Source organism: Melozone crissalis, unplaced genomic scaffold (genome assembly GCF_028551555.1).
Source record: "Melozone crissalis strain CALT ecotype California unplaced genomic scaffold, PUWL_Pcris_2 ptg000016l_1, whole genome shotgun sequence".
In the NCBI taxonomy this organism is placed as follows: domain Eukaryota; kingdom Metazoa; phylum Chordata; class Aves; order Passeriformes; family Passerellidae; genus Melozone; species Melozone crissalis.
Genome location: NW_026535794.1, coordinates 14,240,577 through 14,258,842, shown reverse-complemented (window position 1 = coordinate 14,258,842; position 18,266 = coordinate 14,240,577). Strand labels below are relative to the sequence as shown.

The following is an 18,266-nucleotide window of genomic DNA, read 5'->3' as shown; positions in this document are numbered from 1 at the left end:
ACTGCTGAAATATTCAGAGACTTGTTACACATAATCACACCAAGACAAATAACCGGGGTGGTCTTAGTTCTTGAACAAGCTAAATAATTTTAAAGGAAAACAAGACAAAGAGATGACCCTTTTCACAGTATCTCATGAAGCTGAAAGGGATTTTATTTACAATATTGAAATGCAGCACTGTGAAACAAACAACTTGGTTCACAGGCAGCGCACCCGCTGCTGAACTGTCACTGCCTGACATCCTGTCTTATCTGCCAAATTGCTCATTAGCTTTGGCAATTTTCACCTGCGCCTCCAGTTTATATTTCAGCAGGGAATAAACATCAGTCTGCTTTAACAATCTTCTGCAGTGAGCTTCCAACCTCTTCCCAGAAAACACGCAGGCACAACACAAAAAATGCCTTGTGTACTGTATGCTTAAAAAAAAAATGCAGCTGAAGTGATGAAATACAATAAGAAGTTTAACTTGGGTAACAGAAAAGCAGCAAAAAAGAAAGAGCTAGATAAGAAACAAATAAATCAACTGCCTGTATCAATGAATTATGTTTTCACAGTGCAAAACAACAGAGGGGTATGGGCCAGCCTCATTTTTGTTTCCATGTTTATATGGGAAGATGGAATTTGACACACACACCCCCTCCCCAACATGCAAAGCACAGGCTGTGTTTGTGCATGGGAAAAGAGGGACTCCAGATGAATATTACTTTTCCAGCTGGACCTGATCTAGCTAACCTTTCCTTTGCTGGGAGAGGAGCAATGGTGCGAGCCATAAACAAACAGAAGGGGTAGCATGGCAACCAGAACAAAGAGAGGAGAATCTCAGCAGGCTCAGCAGGCTTTGAGCCCAGCCCAAGGCAGGAGCTGCTGCCTGGGAGCAGAGGGTGCAGGTGAGCAGCAGCACGGGGCACGGGACCGCGCGGAACGGCCGCGGAGCAGAGCCCACGCGCCAGCAAAAAGCGCCCGAGACGTAAAACAAAACGTCTCAAATGCTATAAACCAATTTCAGCCGGAATACTGTTTTTCATTTGTTAGAAGTAAAATATTCACCGCCAACCCTGCAATTAGCTGGAAAATTACAATAATTACAGCAATTTTGTATCCCATCTCCAATCCAATTAATAGATATATGACCTTGTCAACATGTAATAATCAGGATCTGCATCTACCGCAAAACTGGATGGGTTTTATTTGCTGAATAGAACTTACATAGTAAGAAGATAATTATTTGAAATACTGAGAATACCATTTGTATGCTATGCTTCACTTCACAAGTTATAAAGGAACAACAATAAGGATAGTATTTCCATTTTCAATGTATATTTAAATGAAATTCCTGAAATAGGTATGTTTAATATGGGATACTATTACTGCACTGGGATTCCAAGCCTGTGGTTTGGAACATTTAAAGCCAAAACATATCTGTCAACATTTAAAAAAAGGAATTAGATAGATAGGAGAACATTTCTGATAACATATTTATTACAACTTGTTTCACACACTTTATTTGTGCATGCTTCTACAAAAAGTGTCAAAGAGCTATAATTCTTACCAACAGTTTTAGAAGTCTTCTGTATTACTAAAATCTTGTATTGAAGGGTCTCAAATCCCTTTTTGGTCATCTCAGCAATCAGTGAACTAGCCAAGTGCTCCATGTATTTTCCAGAATGACACCAAAGATAAGTGAGCTGTCCAATATAATCACTGAGTTTTATCTGTGCTATATGATTTTGATGCACTAAAATTCATGAATTTTATAATATACCAGATAATCACACTAAGGAGAAAATGTGTATGCATTTGCCTGCTCTAACCCCTGCTAGGCTGAGAACCAAGGAGGACAGTTTTTTGGCTTATGCATGGAAATGAGATGTGCATTTAGCAGTGACATACTCTAGTGACAGCAAAATGGAAGGCTCCTGAAATTCCAAGATAGTTCTTTATTCTGCCATTAATCCTTCCCTAATTTAATTCTGTGTTGCAATGAAGCATAGTTATAGCTTGAAAAGACACACAATCAGCTCTAGGTAAGCTAATTTTTAAAAGCTATTCCCTCAATCGTACAGAAAACATCCTGGTACAAAACCCCTCAAACTTAACAGAGTGGTCACTTTTCCATTTGCATTTTACCTGACTGTTTAAACACAGATTTTATCCATTAATAAAACATACAAAATCAGTCTCTTGGAAATTGCGTATGGTTGTTTTAAACAATGTATCTGTAAAATATCAAAAGACTGATAATACTAACTTCTGCTAAGAATCTTCAGGAGTGGAGTCCCTATTTCAAAAGGTCAAAATTATAGACATTGCACATAAAAGGACACAATGCCTTATCCACATCGTCTTGTTTGCATGCTACTTTTAACAACAATGAAAATTACAAAGTAAATTACATTCCATAATTTTTCTTCTTAAGTTCAAATATTCAAAGAACCTGCCTGAGCAAGAAATACAAAAAGTAATTCCTGCTATGTGGTTTTCCAACATCTGTTCATCACACTGAAATAAAATAAAGGGATGTTTCTGGATGCAGTTTCTGCTTTTCAAAGTGTCTTTTTGCAACACAGTAAATGCATCTATTTTAGCAGGTGTTTTTATGGAAAGGTGACAGCATAACCTAGCAACATTGACAGGTTAAGTAGAAAGTGTTCCTATCTTTAGTTTCTTTTTACCATTTTGTTCATTAAATGGAACAAAACTGGCAAACCGAAAATTACACCGTGCAGCAACTACATTTGGAGATATTGCTGTGATTTTCGGTGTGAGGACAATTTTAAACTGGCAGCATAGAAGAAGCTTATGGCTCCTAAAAGCAATTTATAAATAATTTATTAAAACAGAACAGGTTTGTTTACTGGCATGCAAGAAGCATTTACGCAGTTTCTCAGTTCTGATCAGCTTTCGATAAGGACAGATAATGAATCATTTTTCCCAGCAGCATCGATGGGTAACAGCACTTGGCATCTTGGTAAATTTAGACAAAACACATGGAGATACTGAGAGCATTTACTCACTTGCACGAAGGACCGAGGGCGTGACCTCAATTTCACTTGTTGCTTGGTAAGGCTGGAAGGCCGATGCCGCGTTGGAGCCGAGCTCGCTGCCAAAAATCTCCGGGCTCTGCGTGCCTGTCGAGCTGGCGCTGGTGCCATCACCCCCATGGTGTGGATCTTGCTCATCAAACACAGCCACGAGCTGCAAATGACAATTTAATCTACTGTTAAAAAAAGACCTCAGCTCCATCAAGGTGTCATTGCAGATCAGCATTTCAACATTTCTTCCCAGCAAAGAGCAAGAAGTGTCTGTCAGCAGAAACTCCGATCAATGCCTAGATCACAACATCATCAGCCCAAGAAAGGCAGCCATTAACTGGATCCTACAAAGGGTCAACAGCTCTGATGGGACACAAAACTCATCACTGTGAGCCACAGAAAGAATGGCACCAAGGCAGGAAAGCAAGGGTTGCATCTTCCCAAGGAAACCACTTCATCTTACCCAGAAATGCAGAAAACTACCCAAGTGTGGATTGATGCCTGGGCACTGGAATTCAGTATTTGTGTTTAGATCCTTCTATACACATCATTGCTACAGAGTCAAATCATGAGCAAAACCACAGTTTTACAGAATAAAGACATTCAAGAAGAAGTCATGTTTACAAACACTGAAAGCTACAGACAACGCAAAGCCAAGGAAGTGTTATAATCACAACAAGTCATCACTTATTCATCTGCCATCTATTATCATGACTTAAGTTGTGGGCATCTCTTCAAAATTTCTTTAGTCAGATTTACGGAAATACTCTGTATCTGTTTGCCATCAACTTCCCCAAGACAAGTTTGAAATCTCAAGTCCCATTTAGAACTTTGCCAAGTCAGTAATCTAATAAATATTTACTAAATCTGTGTTCACCATTGCAAGAAAAATAGGAAAACATCATGATGATTTTTGATAAACCTGAGATATTTTTTCCACTGCAAATGATTTTGTGCACTTATTTGAAAAAAATAATTTATCCCAATTTATCTTTCGTAACATACTGAAAGAGATAACGCCAGCTCTTGTACACATTTCATTTTAAAACTTAATTTACAAGACAGAGAAAAAAGTGTTATGGATAGCAGCATTCTGCAGCCTGCAAATTAATCTATAATATAATATTTGAAAGACATTTCCAAGAAAGTATTACATTCTTCTGACCAAATTGGTAGGGTAAATGGAGCAAATCAACTTAAACCTATGCTGGTCTCTGCAAATTGTTTATTCTGTTAGCAACACAGCTAAAACTTTATGTAACTGAAAGGCTTCAGAGGTCATTTTCTTAAGTGATTTCAACATCATCTTAGCCAAAAGATTTTAATAATAGTCCCTTTATCCAAATTTAACTTACATAAGCATCAATAAAAAAATTTTAAAACACAACTCTAAGGCCAAGTGAAAACCATTTGGGAATTCAGCTCTTGAAAGTACTCTCAGGCATTTACTCTTTTTCACCAGTCATTTTGAAACTACAGAGAGTAGCAAACTTCTGCCAATAATTCCATATCTAATGCAAAATTTAGGCTCAGGCATGCAAAAAACAGAAAGAATAAACTGGTAATGGATAAAAGATCCATGCTCTCTCCCGTGCTAGATGAAAGGCAGGTAGCAGCAGGAAAACCAGACTGCAGCTGCAGACAGCTGGAACATGTTTTTACCATAAAAGTCATTATTTTATGCTTGAGAAAGCTACAAACAAAAGAGACATGACAACACCAAAATGTCAGTAGCTCAAGAGTATTGGAAATTTAATTTTCTAACACAATGTGAAATATCAATGCTTACAAAAATATGCTTCTAAAACTTTACTCATAACTCTCTTACTGTTTTATAGCAAGCTAATTACCAATCTCCAGCAACTGAAAATAAATTAATCCACAAGTGAAGGTCTGTAAGATATTCCAACAAAAGACAAAGCATTTAAGAATCCTATGAAACATCAAATCTTTTTGTCCTTCACATGTCATGCACCAAGATAAATTCCCCAATTACATTCTGTTCCTTTGAGGCTGACTGAAAAATATTATTTGATGCATTCTGCTGCAAGTATTTTATAGATTTTATATATATATGCAAAAAGGTATGTGCATATTAATCTCTATATATGTTATCTCCTACTCTAAGTTGCCTCCAGCTTTTTGCCTATTGCAGACAGTCTACAACCTATAACTTCAGAACATCTTAAAATGAATGTTTCTTATTTCAAGCTTAGCTTTTGATCTTCTCAGTTTTTTTTCAGGTATTCACAGTTTTGACAGCATCAAACCTTCAAAAGGCTTCAGTTCCATTAAAAGACACACCAAGTTGTAACATTTTTTTAGTGTGAAGAAACACAAGCCATGTTAGTCTTATCCAAATCTAATTAGCATTAGGAACACAGGTTAGGAAGTTCACTGTGAAACAGCACTACAATGGTACAGTAGCCATCTGGACTACAATAGCTCAGTCCTCATAATATGCCAAAAAGTCTTTGGGACTGGAAGATTTAATGCAAATAAACACTCCTGACCCTTGATTTCCAGACCCTGGTATGCCATTCTGCAAGATTGTGAGTTTGTGGGAAACAAGGACAGCCAAAACATCTTGCGCTGTATTATGACATTGAGCATTTATCTCTGATTTCTTCAGAGACCCTTTATTTTACATGACCCTTCAAACACCCTTTATTTAAATCAAAAGAGATTATTCAAGGAGAGGAATTGTACTGCTGGAAACCCAAAGAACACATCTTGACTACCATCCTTGCAAGAACAAGAAACAAAACAAAAAATGCCCAGAGAAACCTTATGCAACATGGAAGGAACCACAGGAGTAGGTCACTGGAGCTGTGAAGAATCCTTTGCTGCAGGAATCCACAGCCATAAACACTGCTCTGTGCCAGGGAAAAGGTCTCTTGATGAGTCATGTTTAAAGACCACATAGATGTTTTTAATTTGGCAAAGGATGGAACACACCATTACTAGACCAGCTTCAATCAGCCTTAAAGTCAACGGTAAGCCTACGGTATTTTTCTGGGCTTTAGACATCAGATTTACAGCAAGAGCAGAAAATGAAGATGACTATCTTGTCCGGAAACATCATCTTTACTGTCAGGAGACTGCTTCCATATGGATCTTTTTATTCTTTAACAAGAAATAAAGAGAAAGTTACCCTGATCTTTTCAGAATCACTCTATTATTTCCAATACCTCAGATGAGCTGTGCTGCCTGTTCTCTGTCCGTCAGTTTTTGATCTCATCACCTGCAGTGACCTGAGAAACTCATCATAGCATCCACTTTTATGCAAAAATGAACAGCAGAGAGACTGAACAAAACACAGCAATGCATTAATAAAGAAAAGAGCTTAGCTGGTCAATATTAGACCACTATCAGCTCTTTGAAAGAACTTCCACCAAAATCCACTGAGTACTGCTGCCATTTATTTTATTTTATTTTTCTTTGTGAAGACAAACCCACACCAAAGACCAAATACCATATGAACAGCTAATAAATCATAACATATTTTATCCACCCCATATTCCATGAGACCTCAACTTGAATGCATCAAAGACACGAGAATATGGTTTAATAAGTTACAGTAGTTTTAATCACCTGAGGCAACAAGACTCTTTGCATTTCTCAATCACTGAACTAAAAAATCTGCAAATAGGAAATAAAATCAAGTAAAAGCAAACCACCTTGTCATCTTGAAACAAATTTAATAAATGATAGGCTTAATTTAGACTGGCTTACATTTCTTATTATATCAGGGCAAAAGCAACAGAAAGGTGAGAGGCTTTATTATCACCATTTATCATGGTAAGATGGCATAGGAAGTGTCACCAGTTTGAACAATCTAAGATTTGGGTCCCAATACACACGTGCACAACTTTTTCAAGAAAAAATAAGTTTCAAATATTCATTAATACATTCAGATATAAAACCAGCAGTTTTGTTCAGATCATTCTTTATGGAATGTTAATCCCATTGCAGCAATGGAATTAGAGTAAACCTTCAAATGGTCAATTGCATAAACTAAAATACTTTTATAACTCCACAGCAAGAAATACAAGCAATCTTGTGTAAATTATCAACAAAAACTGCAATTATTTTAAAAAGCAATAGCAGTCAGTGTTTGACCAAAAGGTTTTCTCTTATTAGAAATACAAAACTGCAGTAAAACTCAACAATTACCCCAGCTGTAAAAAGCACACTTATGATCACTGGCATATTTCAAGAGGTATAAGGTATATTTATTGCCATCCTTACCCTCTGAAGATAAAAAAAAAATAGGAGTACAGTTTAAAAACAGTGACTTGATGCTCTTCCCTTTTGACTGGTAAGAGTCTTTCCACAGCAGACACACAATGAAGGGAGAGTAACATAATTTTTTCTTTTGCTAAATATGCTAGCTTTGTCAAGCAAATGCCTTATAAAGAAATTATTTCACAGCCTGAGATATCAAAACAATGTTTTACTGAGGCACCTTTGGATCTGGGGTAGAAGGAAGGCATTCCAGCCTATTACTGTATTCAGTCCTCTAAAACACCAGGTTTTACTGAGTTAATTACAATCCAACATCTTGTTCTTTCTAAAAGAGAGGATGAGTGTCTCTATTGCTCTGTCTGGGACTCAACACATGATGCTAACCAGGTTATATTTACTTAAATAAATAAAAGGCAAGAAGATTGATTTATTTTAATATTGACACAGCAGCAGCAGTCTGCATTCCAACATTAATTATTACAATTTCCATCTATTCTAAAGTAATTAAAAATTAGTAAACACATATGCAGTCTTAATTAATAGACTAGATTAAGCACTTGAATGTTAATTAACTGGATTAAAAAACTATTTCCACCAGCAATGGCTGTTTATATTTTCACTAAGTATCACTATCATATAAACCAATTCATTACTATCAAATGGTCTGATCAGGTCATCTCTCTTCAGGACCAAACCACAGAACCAGAAATCCTCCTCTCCAAACAAATTCGTAAAGTTAGAAACTTCTGCTGTATTCTTCCACCACTATGACAAGATTAGCAAAAAAAAACCCTTGAATTTTGCATATTCCTATGTATGCGTCCAAAATTTGCTAATTCTTCAGTGATATTTATTGATGATTCTGCTACTGGCTCATGTGTAGGCATCAGCAATGATTTCAGATTTATTTTAGTATCAGTGAAGATTACAGTTCCATTCTCCTGCTAGAAAGAGAGCAACTGATCCATTGGTTTTCATACCAGAGGATCTGATCAGCAGACAGAAACTGCTCCTCTGGTTTCACAGAGGTTCTACACTTGTTATCCACTCTTTTTAACACTGAGTGAAACTGAAATTTCTCATCTTTTTAGATTATTAGGAGTCATTTTAAATATCTGGTTTCTCCTCACCAGGACACTTTGGAGATACATCCCTACAAGAGCATTCCCAATTTGTTCTGGCTGTTCAGTGGCCAGTTGTTCAGTAGTTATTCTGCTGAGCAACCTGAAGTGTCTGGATTTCCCTGGCTGAACCCTGCACTTCCCCTCCAGGTCCATACAACTTCCAGATGTGCTGTTCCCCTTCACAGCTGCTATGGTCATCTGACATTTATGCTGCACAGCTTCTCCTGCAGGATGGCCATGCATGGACAAACTGCCTTTCACACCAGATGTCATTTTTCTGGCTCCAGGAGAACAAATAGCATAGACCTTGTGAGACAGCTCAAAGTGATGGAGCAGCTCAATCACACATCTCTGGTGAGGCACAAATTCTGCCAAGGATTCTGGCTCTCAGTTTATGCTTAATAACTGAACCTTTACTCAGGGAATTTATGGTCCTCAAAAATAGATTTTGATGGTTCAAATAAGACTCTAAAATCTAAATTAGCCTTGTGGAAATATCTTCCCCTTAAAGTAGCTACTTCAAGCGTTTCCTTTAACCTCCAAAGCCAGAGAGTTAAGCCCAGGCTGTCCTGCAGTCCCACTGTGTAGGTCTCTGTCTGCACTCACTGTGACAGCCATGGGCTGCTGATAAGGGAGATTTAACCCCTCTCATAGCACAGCCATAAGCTTTCAGGCACCTGCAGCAAGTGCCTGGGAAGAGGACACAAAGAAGGCTGACAAAAAATTTAAACATGCACATCACTGGCATCCTTTTCTCAGCAAAAAGCATTTCCAGTATCAAGCAAGGGAACTGCACAGTGAACTAGCAAGGCACCAACAGAACTGACTGCACACATCCAATGCAACCAGCACAGCTGAGGGAGATTGCAAGAGAATACAAGCACAGCTCTCTAGCAGCTCCTGAGGGTTGGCAGAAACCACTTTTATCCAAAGCAGTCTATGCATTACTCAGTCCATGTTACAATGCAGAACTAAGGAGTAGTTGTTTAATAAGGCCCAGCAGTAAATGAAATTTCAGCTAATGGCACCTCAGACTCCATAACATCCCAAAACACAAGTTGCTTGTGAATGAACAGATGAATGTAAGGAAAAAAAAACAGATAAATTCAGGAAAATCTCTAGCAAGGGAGTAGCCAATTATTATTTAGAAATGAAAGAAACTAAATACAAAATCAATTCGTAGGTTTCCTGATGACTGAACTGACTTTAATAGCCCCATGGCAGACCCAAATTCTTATTATTCCTTGAGCTTCACTTTTCTACATGGCTCATTGAAAACCCATTTAAATATAACTACTGTTTCAATGAGCTAGTAAGAGAAAATACAGAATAGATACTTCCACAATAATACCCTACTGCCCACAGATATATTTAATAAAATCAATTAGCAAAATCGCAGCATCTAAGAGTCATTCTGTGCTGGATGTGATGTGCAACCTGAGCGTCCCCTCTACAGACTTAAACATCATCCAGCGTGCTAAAAGGAGAAAAAGGGAAAGCACTGTTTCAATTTAGGATAAGCTGTAGCACAAACAACAAACCTCTATAATTTCAAGAAAATCATTACCTGTCCTAATTAATCACTTCAGCCATGAAACTAGAAAAAGCTTTTCATAAAACTTTTCAAAGTCAAGTTGCTGGAAGGGAGCCAAACAAAGAACTTTTCACAATAACTTTACTGCATTATAGCTTTTCGAAAAGTAAGGACATTTAAAGGGTCACGTTCCACCATCATATTAATACTTTGTATTCCATTTTCAGTGAACTATACAGAAGTGCAAGCTCATACAGAATCATAGAAAAACCTAAACCGGAAAAGACCTCTGGAGATCAACTAGTCCAAGCCCTTGTTGAAACCAGGGTCAGTGAGAGGAGGCTGCTCATAGCCACATCCAGTTGCATTTTTTAATAACCTGAAGTATGGACAGTCCACCACCTCTTTAGGCTCTCTCCCAGCATTTGGTCCTCTTGGTCCTTTTTTCCATATGGAGTTGAAACTTCTGTTGTTACAACATGTCTCCAGTCCCTCACACTGCTGCTGTGCAACTCAGAGGAAAGCTCAGTTCCATCTCCACCATCCCTGACAGAAAGCAGTCACATCAAGGCTGTTGTGCCTCAGGGAGCCACATGGTCACAGAGCCCCCCTAAAGGGCCCTCTGCCCTGTGACAGCTTCCAGCCCACTAATTCACCCTGACAGACTCTGGCTGGGCCACCACTGCAATGTCTTCCTTGTATTCACAAGCCCAAAATATTCCAGAAGCAGAGAGAAATAATCACAGAATCATTTGGGTTAAAAGGGACCTTAGAGATCATCCAGTTCCAACCCTCCTGACGTGGGTAGGGGCATCCTTCACTAGAGCTCCATCCAACCTGGCCCTAAACACTCCCAGGGATGGGGCATTCACAACTTTCAGGACAACCTTCTCCAGGGCCAGACCACTCCCAAAGTAAAGAATTTTTTTCCTAATATGTAAACTAAACCTGCTTTCAGTTAGAATCCATTCCTCCTTGCCCTGTAAGTGCATGTCCTTGTAAAAATCCTTCTCCCTCTCTCTTGTGGGTTCCCTTCAGGCACTGGAAGGCTGCAATTAGGTCACCCTGAAGCCTTCTCTTCTCCAGGCTGAACAATCCCAACTCTCTCAAGCCTTTGCTCATAAAAGAAGTGCTCCATCATCCTGGTGGTGCCACTCCAACAGGTCAATGCCCTTCCTTGCTGGGACCCAGAGCTGGATGCAGCATTGCAGACAGGCCGAATCTCATCCTTCCCCTGCTGCCCACAGCGCTTTGGATGCAGTCCATGATTTAGGTGGCTTTCTGGGCTGTGAGTGCACATTCCCACCTCAGGCCCAGCCTCATCATTTCCCTAAACCTGCTGGCTACAGACCTGCTCATATAGCCCAGGGTGGAGCTGGTCATCTTTACCACAAGGGCACTGCTGACCCACATTCATCAGGTTCTCCACCAAGTCAGTCCCTACAGGAAGCAGCCTCCCACCACACTGCTGAGAGGGGTTATTCCAGCCCACATCCAGGACTCTGCATTTATCTATCCTGAACATAATCCACCCCCTCAGAAATCCATGAGATAAAGTAACATCACAGGTCTCAGTGAAAGTTGTTCCCAATGTGCTGACTAAGTAAGCACTTTCAAAGCTCAACATAACACACCAAGTTAAATCATATCTGCAAAATCAAAACTCATCTATTGATTTGAAGGACACTTTAATTTTACAGGTAGTTTTAAAATCTTCCACTTTCATGATTCCTTACATCTAAGAAATTATTCTGAAGTAAATATACAGGCTTTTTATTAAAACATAGCTTTAGATTATTCATTTCCCATGGCACTTTGATCTGAGAAATTCTAGAATCAATATTAAATTGCAATCTAATCCTCTCCCAGTAGGAATTAAATGCAGTTTTAGGTACTATCCTGTAAGTTCCCATGCTATTAAAAATATTTCAATATATTTAAAATGTTAAAATATTTAAAATACTAATTTTATATTATGCATATTTAAAACATTTTTTCTCTTCTCCCCCTTCCTGCTGAGCAAAAGTCTAAATGAAAGTGTGATTTTGGCACCCTGGAAAAATCATTTGTGTATATTCTGTCTGAATTGCTCTTGACCTGACCTCCATGGTGCAAATCAGGCTGAGGCTTAGACAAAAATGAGACAATAACTGAACAGAGTTAGAATTATTACAAGGACTATTAGCACTAGCTGACACTGTGCCGCCTGCTTGCTTGGATGGATTTGCTTCTCCACGACCTCACCCCCTGACTGTACCAGACACCACTTCTACATCCCATGCACTGTCTGAGAGCTGAACCACCAGCCCACACATACTGACAGACAGACACCAGGACAGACAGAGCACACACAGATTATCCTGCAAAGCCCTTCTGACATGCTCACCTGGCTAAACCTACTGCATGGACACAGCAAGTCCAACACCAAGGCTGGATCTTGGCCTTCATGAGCCGCTAACATCTAAAGACATCCACACTGCTCAGCTCTGACAGACAGACAACCCAGAAATGCAGAAACACCCCACATTCATGAGGCTGACAGAACAGGCAGGAGGAGATGAGTTTCTGTTCAGCAGGGCATGCTCACCTGGCCAGGAACAGCTCTAGAAGCTGCAGTTTGTTACTTTAAATCATGCTTTGAATGCTGCATTTCTGCTATTAACTGGAACCATGCTAAGGAATGCTACAAAAGCTCCTGCAATCAGCTGCTGATCCCAGCCTTCCAGTGAACACATCCATCAGCCCTGGTACCCACAGTGCCAGGCCAAACCCCGCTGAAAGGGCTGCAGGGCCATCACTGCACCCTGATCCAGCCAAGGATGGAGTCAGCCATGGGAGCTCAAACATGAGAAATGCTGCAGACACATCTCACTGCAGAACCGCTCTGGTTGAGATTATGAGGTAATGACACACCCAGCTTCCAACTAAAAGCACAACTACGAGTAAGAGTGCAAGAAGAGAGAACATCATCTCAATTCCTTTTAAACAATTTTGTTTTTCTTTTATGCATCTCAGCAAAAATTAAGATACTGTGCTTAGAGAGAAGTTTGCTTCCCACAATTGTTACAAGCCCTCCATATCACAGGTACAAAAATGCTTAAATCTATGCTTGTTTGGGCTACGATAACAGCTGAGAAAATCTCAGTCCTACATAGGAGAAATTTTCTATCACGAGGTTTTTATCATGGTATTTTTTAAATGGGTTGTTTCTTCACAAACCCTTCCTTTGAAAGCATATATAATACTTTCCTGTATATGCTGCCCTGTTATTTTCTTAAATCCTCAATTTATACAGAAAAGATTTTTTCCAAAATCCTTTTGTACCAACAGTCCTCTTGTTCACGGCTAAGGACATACTCTGCAAAATTATCACAATATGTGATTTACCACGCTATCTCCTTAGCTCATTTTGAAAAGAAACCGAAAAAAATTATATCCATCCTGGCTTTAAGGGGTGCATGAAGAAAACATGGTTTCAGAAGAGTGCTGTGCTTGGGAAGTAGCTGGGACCCATCTGAGCATGTGAATAAACCAATTTCATCTCCTCCATTTTTGACTCCTCAGCACAAACGAGCACATGCAAACCAAACCACACTGAGGACAAGGATGTCAGTATTATTTTCATGACAATTTCACACTTTTAGAGCTCACTATGAAAGTCTGCCTTTTTACAGGATAAGGCTCTAAAGGATACCCTGACTGAACTTCATGCAGCTGAGCTCATGGTATGGGATGACTCTGCAGGTCTGCAGATTTCCAAGTCAACAGCTCAGACCGTGCAGGAGTTCAGTGTTTTATTCCTGCCACAGAGGTCAGCAGTTAAGCAGTGACGCTATGCAGTAAGTAATCCAGACACTGGGTTATTAGAGGGGCTGGTGTCACACAGCAAGATATATTGCTGAAATAAAAATGTATTAAATCTTAACAGTTGTCTCATCTGTCATTGGGAGCTGCAGTCATTGAGTACCATGAAGGAATGGTTTCAAAAACCTCCAAATAAAAGGGCCAGGCTTTCCATTCCTCTGCTACAGGATCAAAACAGCAGCATTAAATTCTAAGATTTTAATCTCAGCTGAGGTACAAAAAGGTAACTAGTTAGTTAAAGCATAGGACAATCTTTGCAAGCTTATTAAAGTTTAAGAAAATAGATTTTGCAAAATACAGCTCTTCATTTTATATAGTGTGTGCTGTCAGTGTAATTTGCATGCAAAAGCCAGGAGAATGTGATTAAAAATACCCATCTAGAGACACAGATGAAAAACTTCAAACATTTTCTGATTCCCTTCTGTTCCACTCATTATTTCAATACCTCACTACAACAAAGGAATAGATAACACTTGTCCTTGACACTAGCCTAAATTATCTTCAGCGTGCAATACAATACCGATTAAATTAGGCTTATTTTAAATAAACGTCAAGGTCTGTTCAAAAGGTAAAACTCTGTGCCTTTTGCCTTTTGTATAACACATCCCCTCCCCACCCCCCAAACTTTTCAGAGGTCTGAAAAACAATGAGATATGGTGCTTTTTTTAACTAACTTCATTATGTAGATTAAAAAAAAAAATCAGAGAGAATCATTTAACTCTGACATTTAAGACAACAATAACTGCATTCTTCATTTTGCATATAATGCCAAAAATAACCAGCACGTTAGACAATAGTTCTTGCCTCCCTTCTTTAAATAAGGTTCTAAAACATCCTAAATGCAAATGACTCCTTGCTCCCTCATGACCAACAGCTTTTATTATTTTAACACATAACAATAGTGAAAACACTGCAACTTAACTTACATTAGAGCTATCCTTACAAAATTAAGAAGGTAGCTGTCCAACAGCACTGGGCTGATTGTAAATGCCAGGAGATCCATGGAGGTTGTCCCATCCTGTGGCAATCCCCAGACACTGGATCTTGACTCACCACAGTTATTACGTGAACCTGTGACAAATACAGAGCTCTGCTCTTAACCAAAACACACTCCTTAGATAACATTTGGTAGACCAGAAAAGGAGACAATCTTCCTAAACACCTTTAGGTTTCCTACTACTAAGAAGATTACAGAGATCTCTGTATGGATTTCAAAATGCCTGGTTCACCCATATCCAGGTGGATTTCCATCTACCACACACTAACTTATTTCCCACAAAATACCAGGTTTAATGACTTAGCACAGCCCCAGGGACATTGACTAAAACCTGGGTTCCCAATGCCAAAACCATTTTCAAAACGACCTGGAGCTGCTTTTTTAATAACATTCTGGCAGATAAAGTAATGGAAGGGCATATCATGTATTTTCTCCCCACAAAAATACTAGAAATCAGATGCCCAGGTATTTCTGATACACTACTTTTAAAAGCCAACTGGTAACTTTTCACATCTGTCCTCTTAAGTCCTTATGAACACAAACAGGAAAAAAAAAAGGAGGAAGAAATAAGAGAATAAGAAGGCCCAGAAGGAAACTAGCAAGTTAATGTAATCACATCCATCATGAAAACATATTCAGTGGTAGTCAAGTGCTTTTCCCTCTTTGAAATGCAGGAATGACCAGTAAAGAACATCTCTGCTATTACTTTAACAATAATTTCACCTCAGCTTGTGATTCTTGACTGCTTGTAGCAGAAGCCTCCACCTTGCACTGCTCCTTCTTTAAATAGGGATGTAGTGCATTGTAACCAAAGAAACAGGAACATAAATAGAGACTTTTGACAGAATTATACTCCTAAATCTTTTTTTTTGTGAAAGCTTGAAAGACTCCAGACTTATTTACAGGACTAATTTTGAAAATTAATTTCCTAAATCACTGTGCAACTGGGAATAATGCAACTACATCGCCTGGATGAACACAAAAAACTTGATAAAAAAAACCAAAAAGAAATACCCAAAAGAGAAATTACCGTTGTATGTACAATCATTTCAAGCTACCAAACTTGGGACCAGACTATCATTCTTGGATTTTACCTTGACTCACCCCATATCCATAAAATGCATTTTTCAACACATAATAAAAGTGTAGTGCAGCCTAGGGAAGGAGACACAAGCATTGCCAAAACCCATCAGCTTCAACTTGTGGACAAGGACTGCTCTGAAAATCTCAAACCAGATCACTTCCATTCTGTAGGGTCCCCTAATGGTTCCCCGTCTCCTCAGGGCTCATCTAGCCTATATTTTTCCTCTTTTCTCTCCTGGAAAAATTAAGGTTATAAAAGTAGCTGACACCTCATACCAGGCCAGCAGGCCTGTCCCTGGTTGAAGTATCTATATTTCATGGTGACTTCAAATATTGCTGTAAGGTTATTAAAATCATTCATGATTTTATCTGTGCCAAATGGATCATTACACTGTCAACACTCATCTTTATTATGCAAAAATATGCAGAATTTAACATCTTTTGTCGAGCTGGCAAAACAGTATATTCAGTAGTAACTCTGTTTTTCATTACATTTTGCACAAGGTTAAAGAGTGTGTGGAATCTGATTGCTGAAGTCTCCATTCAAAAACATCACACAAAACAAGCTGTTTGACTTACATAGCAAAAGATTATTTACTTAGAGCCTACAGACAAATAAATTATTCTGATGAATTTATACTGTCCTTTAATTTTTAGAATTACAAATGTTGCCTTTTTGTGGGGGGGAGGCAAGACCGTTTTTCTTTTCTCAGTTTTTTTTTTTTCATGTTCTTCTGTGTGCACCTAGCAATTCTGCTTGATAGAAACTGTCCATAAGCTCCAAGGCTGCCTCCAATCCTGCCTCCTACCTTCCAGTGCTCTCTAAATGTCCTTCAGCAGAAACAGAAGTGAATGCAATCTGGTTACCTCTTGCAAAAGAATAATTTCTTGGGAAGCTCCAGCCATCTTGAAATAGCTTTTCTGAATGTCTCATTAAATCTTCATTTAATTCTTCTTTCTTTGTATTTCTCCTGCCACGTTTAATCTTTGCAATTGTATGAATTTTTTAGAAAGCCTTTTTGGGGTGCAGTTTGTATTTTGGTGCCACACAAAGCAGATACATTGCATAAGGGTAACACAGGTAGCTGGGTAAATTATGCTGTCAAAAGTGATTAACATTTAAAAGGACTAAACAGAGGAAGCAGATAATACCTCCCAGATCTGCTTTTAATTAAAACATCTTAGCAATTATTATTAAAAGGCAAAGACTGAAAATGAGAGACAGCATACCTTCTAAAGAGAATGGTTTTTATACTTTTCATTAGGGGTCACCTTTTCTCATGTGCAAGACCACTTTTACATTACCTGCCTCACTGGAGACCATTCACTTATTAAAAGAACTTTGACCACACTAAAACAAAAAAATGCACATTTAATCAGAATCATTTATGCATTCATTACTGTTTCAGATGTCCTTGCTTTAGGACAATGTTGCCCCTCACTAAAAGCAAACCATATTTAAGTCTCTGTGCTTAATTGTTGTATCCCAGATGATTTCTCTACTTCCCAAAATAATTACCAAACATTATATCACCTATGCTAAAACAGCAAAAGGGTATCACCAATGAACCCCAGAGTAGGTGAAATGAATAGCACATACCAGCAAAGTCTAACACGTGCAGCCTTTGCACATAAATCAAACTGTGTTACGCATTCTGACAGCTCCATCTAGCCACAGCAACACAAAAGTAACCTTATCCCAGGCACAATGAATTAATTTACATTCAGCACATACCAGCAATTGCACAAACTCTTGTGGTCAAAAGTGTCCTTTCCAAAACAACTGTATTGTTTAACAAAGAGATTAACACTTTCATGATCGTATCTGTGCTTGAGGTTACTGGGTTTCAGAGAAAAACAGAATCAGAAAAGTCATGTTTTTAAAGGCCCCAAAATTAGAGCATCTGGATAATGTCAGGAACAGATGCTGAGATCAGAACTTGGCAGCAAGTCCTGAGATGGGAACCTCAAACGTCTTGGGAAGAACGCAGAGCAAAATGGGATACAATGCAAAAATGCAGAGTGTGAGAGAGGCAGCGTGCAGGCTATGCACATCTGATGGAGCAGATGAGCAAGAAAAACAGCAGAATGGTTGGCTGCCAGAAGTGGGGGGAAGAGGAGGGAAGCCTCCTCCTCATCGTGATGCTCCAGCACTACCAGGGTACAAACTGGCAGCTCATGGACCAGCTTCTGGAAAAGGAGCTAACTACTGTAGGTATCCTGCTCTGTGTAAGTTCAAATAATTTGAGCAAAGTAACTGTCATTTCCTTACATGTTCTTATTCTCTACAATGCCAACCACTCCTGACCTGACTGGTGTAAAGATCAGGCAAGGCACTTGAAAGTGATCCAACTTGAAGACACAAAGAATGGCTGTAACATCTT

The 18,266-nt window shown here is 38.9% G+C and overlaps 1 protein-coding gene across 12 annotated transcripts in view; it reads right to left on the bottom strand.

Moving 5' to 3' along the window:
- The window catches only part of PARD3 (par-3 family cell polarity regulator), a 445,695-nt gene that overhangs the window by 293,310 nt on the left and 134,119 nt on the right, over window positions 1-18,266 (bottom strand). For all 12 annotated transcript variants that reach the window (XM_054273679.1, XM_054273683.1, XM_054273680.1 and 9 more), the window contains exon 3: window positions 3,015-3,195. In XM_054273679.1, the coding sequence (XP_054129654.1) occupies window positions 3,015-3,195 (181 nt within the window). The remainder of the gene's footprint in view (window positions 1-3,014; window positions 3,196-18,266) is intronic.